The 6,308-nt window shown below is 41.2% G+C and overlaps 1 protein-coding gene across 1 annotated transcript in view; it reads left to right on the top strand.

Annotated features, from left to right (window-relative positions):
• Positions 1 to 5,780, top strand: part of LOC105563376 (lachesin-like) — a 116,452-nt gene extending 110,672 nt beyond the window's left edge. Inside the window, exon 5 of the mRNA XM_012014932.1 lies at positions 2,942 to 5,780. Within this exon, the coding sequence (XP_011870322.1) occupies positions 2,942 to 3,354 (413 nt within the window). The 3' untranslated portion in view covers positions 3,355 to 5,780. The remainder of the gene's footprint in view (positions 1 to 2,941) is intronic.
• The last annotated feature ends 528 nt before the right edge of the window (positions 5,781 to 6,308 follow it).

The raw sequence follows: 6,308 nt of genomic DNA, 5'->3' as shown, positions 1-6,308 counted from the left end.
CGTTGCAGTAACACATTTTTATATAAATACGGTGAGTTTGAATAAAAGATTTAAATGTTAACGTGAAAATAGAAATAAATGTTATAATTTGTTATCGTATGCCGCAGAATTAGAGGGAGACCAATTCTTTTCTATGTATGTATATAAATTTAAAAGTAGCAATGTTTTTTTATTGTCTCAGACACAAACAGATGAAAATCACTGATAAAATGGGACACGTCGTTCCCTATGCGATATGCCAATAATACATTTATAAAAATAGTAAAACAACTAGCGTTTCCAGCAATCAATTTATAGCTTGAAATGTTTGACATCTAATACGGAGTGTTTCCAAATAGATAACCATCGGCAGACGCGTAAAGTTTTTTCCAAAATGTACGGCTGTCAAAGTATCAAGCTCGCATCACGTGTTTGTAATCACTTTGAAACGCTACATTCAAATCGTGAGTTTATCAATCCAATGTTGCCGTTCGGTTTAAATATTTTGAGAGCTCTGTGTCATATGCTACTCAGTGCTATCGACTTACAAATCAATATAGACAGAGGAAAGAATAAACGGTTTCAATTTACGATGAAACCTGTTAAAATTCCATGGAAGCACAACAATTGGTAACGGAAAGATATCAAAAAAAGATTATCCTTTCACATGATTGATTCCATTCTCGATTGATTAGCGGTACACGATGATAATCCGTGACTACGTAAAGTATTATCGACACACATATACGACTTTCAATTCTTGGTTAATGTGTGCTCATTCTCATTCAAATAGCTTTATTAAGTTTCGCTAAAACAAACGGCTTTTAAACGGTAATAGAATGTATTAAATTTCTATGACTAGACTAAATGAGTATCGGATATCGATTGTTTATCGAGCTAATAATCTCTTCGAGGTAATTGTTCTAGGAAATATAGCGTTACACTGAATGGCAACTGATAAAGTAATTAAGGCCAGTAAAGCCGATTATGAAAATTGTTATAATACTCTTCGCGCAGTTGTTTTACGTGGTTTGAATAGAAATGGCGGTGGCTGTCACTTTGCGAATTAAGTCGCCGATAAATTAGGATTTCCATGAATAGTAATATTGATTGCACGTGACAACTATATTCTATGGAGAAAAAGTGCCCCGTGTGATACCCTGTTCCATGGAACATCGTCTAATTGAATACTTAATTAATAGACAATTTACTCAATGGGGTGAATTGTTGGAGAAATTAATTACCTCGAGAGAGTTGTCTTTGCTGGGTAATTAATCACGGTGGTAACCGCGTTTCGTTGACTTACACTGTCCAGTAAAAAGACTCTCCTTATAGATCTGTGGAATTTTTAATTTCTCTTCACATTCACGATGATAAGTAGACTTTTTGGCCATAATTTTAGAGCTGAAAAGCCAAATAACACGCAGAGAGAAGTCCCCTATTATGAGGGAAGCTCCTAATGTGAGACAGCGGAGTTTCTGCTAAATTAATAGGCATCATCTGTTGGTTCCGCCATGAAATTATTGCCCTTGGAGTGATATCTGCTTAGTGGAAAATTGATTAGATTTTTAGATTGTTAGATCGTGCAATCGTTGCGAAAGAAGATTTGTGATTGAATTTGGGCGTTGAAAATCTACTATCTCGTATTAGAATCCCATCTCATAATACAGGAATTTCTCCTCGGTGTCTAAATAATAGATGTATATGCGTAAAAGACGATTTAAAGACGTCTTAAAGATGTCTCTTGGACATGCGTGCTGCATGGGAAATTTGTTATCGAAATAAAAACGTATTTTCGTTCTCGTGACGAAATGTTGCACGTCAAAAGCATAACTGACATTCTTATGACGGATATCCAAGTGTCACGAATGCAATTGATGTTCGGCTAATGGAAACAGCAATATGCGGGTATCTGCTACTCTAGATGAAAGGTTAATTATGCAATCGGACTGCTTTCATACAAATACTGTTTACAAACATGTAACCTATGTACATTCCACGTGTTAATCATAATTCTGATATTATTGGATAAAACATCCTATCATCGTTTCCGATAAATCACCCCGTTATGGCAATTATATCAATTGCCTACTACACAAATCTCATAGACCAGATATCATTGGGGTATTCTTCATCAGAGAAGTTCTATTACACATCATTAGCAAATTACGACACACTCAGTCATAATAATTGCCAAATTACGGAGGCTATGCGTAGACTATATTGCGGAGTTATTAAAGTACAAAATGAAGTGGCTAATTGTGACGTAGCTGAATAATTCCGATAAAAAAGTGGATAAAAGTTATTATCACTTATATCTTTTACTTTCGTTAAAATTAACAGTCAAGGCTCACGTTAAAAAGCATATTTCGTTAGATTGGGGGATACACGGGAAAAAAAACTGTTGAATTAAACGTTAACGTCACGGGCTGCCACAAGCATAAATAATTCACTTGTATTTGCTGTGTGGACTTAAATTTTAAGCATTGAACTAAATATCCAGATTATTAAGACAACCATCTCATGTTTTTTCTTCATTAATACTGATGTTGTTTCAACGATATTATTCCAATTACACTGATCTTGTTGATACATAAATTTTTTCCGTGTAGTTATAGTGCGAGAGTTTTCAATTATCTTTGACGTGTCAATAATTTCATCAGAAAAAATCGGGTGTTGTTTACTATATCACGTATAAGAACAACATATTATACATAAAGTGAGTTTCGTGTCCAAACACCAGCGTGAGAATTTAAAAAAGTCGCTAGCTCTGCCAGTTTCCCGACGTTTGAGAAACCCTGGCAGAACGTGTCCGAGATCCTGTCGCGCTTATACGAGCAATTCCGTTCTCCCGACCTCTGGACAGGCTCTCACACACCCGTGTTGTAGTAAACAATGCCCCGATGTCTAGCCGGGACTATGAACGGCTCACGTCTCACGTGTCACGTTCGGCCATTTGCAGAAGCCAGAGCGGAGATAGCCGGCCCGGCGGAGAAATTCGTGAGGCCTGGTAGCACGCTGCAGCTCCACTGCCTCGTAAAGAAGTCGACGGAAGTGCCGTCGTACCTCTTCTGGTATCACAACTTCCGTATGATCAACTACGATGTTGATCAAGGCGTCAACGTTAGCACCGATCTCGTCGGCCGGGAGAGCTGGCTGGAGGTGCCAAGGGCGTCGGACCGCCACTCGGGTAATTACACCTGCGAGGCCAGCAACGCCCAGCCGGCGCGCGTCCTGGTGCACGTGTTCAAAGGCGACAATCCGGCCGCTATGCAGCACAGCATGGCGTCGTCGCCGTCGGTGATGGCCTGCACCGCACTGCTCACCATGTTCGTCACGCTTAAGCTGGCCCTGCAGACGAACTGGACCTTGTGACGTGCGTAAGCGCCGAGACCTTGCGAAAACCCAGAGTGTGTTAGCGAAATTGTGTAATATTTATCGTGTCGCGTGATCTATGTTCGTGCGAGGATGTGCCCTAGTTTCGATCGCCAAAGTTAGTAGAACGGCGGGCACGGTTATGGTGGTTGGCGGTTGGTGGTTCCAGTTAAAGATCCATCGCTGTTACCGGAACTCTTGGAGGGCTGCAAGATTGGCTGTGATTGATTACTACCCCATTCGAACGATCGACCTTGTTCGCCGCCGCGCCGGACAAAGTAGCACCGGAAGACCAGCTGTGATTATTTTGTGTCATCGGGAGGCAAATCCATTTAATCCATTATATGCACGTCTAATCATAGTTTCAGCGAGGAGTACGCAGCAACGTAATATGCTAATGCAAAGCAGGATAATTGTCATCATCATCGCGAGATTAGTAGTGATCGATCATCGTGTGCTCGGCGGCTTCGTGCACCGACGAAGATTTCTGATCGGAGAACAGTGTGTCTAACGGAAATCAGTATAATAAAAGTATATAACGGTAGCTCATCTCTTGTTCGCGCGTGTATTTGAACGGTCGCCCGTCGGACGGGGGAGGAAAAGTTGAGTGCCAGTCTGGAATAAAGTGCCACCATAACTTCCATACGAGTCACACTATATAACTCATTCTTCTGTCGATCGATCGCTCACATTCCGTGTCACATGTTGGAACGGGAAATATTAGGTCGTAATGCAGAGGCGGGCGAGGTATCGAGAGTGCCGGATTAATTCCCGCTAAGATCGCGTATTCACGATCGATCGTCTACGACTCGCGTGTCCCGGCGCGTGACGGAAGTAGACCAAGACAGATACTCGTCAGTCCGGCTAATCCGACCAAGAGTTCGACGTATCATATTGACAAAGTGGAACTTGTACGCGCGCGCGAGCGCGAGAGCGAGTGCGATGCGTGTGTGAACGTCAGTTAGGGAAAATCGCGAGAGATTTATTTACTCTTACGCTCGCACTTCACCGGGTGATACATATGTAATTAAGTTTAAATCGACAGGAAAATCAGAAGCGCCCGCTCTACTTGTGACGCGCGCGAAAGTAAGATCGATAGCGCGAATCTCGAAGCTGTCCACGATGTACGAGCATCAGCGGCTGCCCCGACGGGGTGCATTAGAGTGACGACGATGATGCATTCGTCGCCACGACGGGAGCATCGTTAATCGCGCGGCACCGCCGAGCCGCTACCTCCTTCGTTTTACGTGGGGTGTCGTAAATACGTTGCGGAGGAAATATGGCTCGGCGAAGTTACGGAAGTAACGTCTTTTCTCACGGGCGGCCTAAGATACTTTAGTGGCGGGTTAACGATGGTTAACGAAAGTCTGGGTGCAATATTATCCTCCTTCGGAAGCTCCGAGCGGTGCTTTGATAGGTGGTAAATGGACACGAGTGAAAGTAACGTCGAGACTAAACAAGCTAAACTTGCTGCTGTGTGTTCCGTAGAAGGATGCAACGTGCGCAAACACCTATTACGTCCCAGGATACGAAATTATCGTGCCAACATTCTTTTATAATTGAAAGCTCACTGAAAACCGGTACCAAAGGATATTGAACCATTCGCATCAATAGGCAAAAAACGTGTTTGCGTTTGTGTGTACAAGTTAAACTTACTGAATACAAAATATCCCCATATTGTATCGTGATATTTTTGGAATGCAATTTGCTCGTTATCCGTAAATTTAAATATTTCGTAATTTATCGTTAAAGAGATTATTATTTTTAAAAGAACTGAAAGTACGCATAGATTAAATGCAAGAGCAATCGCAGAATTCGATGAATTCGCGTCTATCGGAAACGATGCGATCGGTTTAAGTAACATTATACGTAATTATCGATAATAAGCGCACCGCAACTGTGCATGTTGCTTATCTTTTATCTCCGACTACCTAATTAGATGCGACATGCGCCCAGTATCAACACATCTTGTTATCTCGCTCGATATTCGCGAAAGAATGACGATGTTCCTTCCCTTAAATATGCAGGAAACTTGTCGATTAAATTAACAAAGCGGAATTCATGCATACTACCGAGTGATCTATTTTATTAGGGGTATACAAAGGTTATAGTCTTATTTTTTATCATTTTCTTTTACTTACATACAGAATGTCCCACGGGAAGTTGCTGAAACTAAACGATTGATTCTCTTCTGTATGGTTATCTTCTCTACGTTTTCAGAAAGGATTCCACGGTTAATGGTTATTAAGTTGAGAGTATGCAATTTTGTTCCAGCTGTGGTAGAAGCATAGTATGTTCACTCTGTGTCGGTCCTTTGATCTTTTCGGTCCCGATCACGTGGTATTCCGCTATGATTTTGGTCAGGATTCAGCGGCGTGTGCGTGTGCGTGTGTGTGTGCGTGTATGTATGCACAGTTGGAAAATTTGTGATTTCTTGTTAAAACAAATGCCGGTTAAAATTTTTGTCTTAAATGTTTAACTCCTTCACGTGTTGATTTAACATATTGCTCTTGTGTTAATTGACCTCGAATGTAAAATTATTAAAATAACTGAAAAGAAATGTTAAAACAACACAATGTGTACTTACTTTTTAATCTTACACAAGACATATGTTCTATATAATGCACGAAGAGTTAGAAAGTACGCTTTTTAAACGCACCTCGATCGTGCAACCTCAGATGGCTAGACATTAATGACGCCGTGTGTACTCAAAGCTACACTACCGCACACTGATTTCACACTATCGCACGCACAACTTTTCTCTTATTGGTCCGACCAAAACAATGTCGGATACGCAGAAGGAATCGACGCAAAACGAAACAAATAACGGAGTGAACATACCAGTTATACCATAGTGACGGGGGATTGTATAAAATGCTAGCAAGCGTCACACTAAACATTTAAGGATGTATGTTACTTAAGTTAAAATAGAGGGAAAAAGCTGACAGAAGTTG

This window comes from Vollenhovia emeryi, unplaced genomic scaffold (genome assembly GCF_000949405.1).
Source record: "Vollenhovia emeryi isolate VEMERY1.0 unplaced genomic scaffold, V.emery_V1.0 DF939177.1, whole genome shotgun sequence".
Lineage (NCBI taxonomy): Eukaryota > Metazoa > Arthropoda > Insecta > Hymenoptera > Formicidae > Vollenhovia > Vollenhovia emeryi.
The sequence above is the reverse complement of the archived record's forward strand: the minus strand, read 5'-3'. Positions and strand labels throughout refer to the sequence as shown.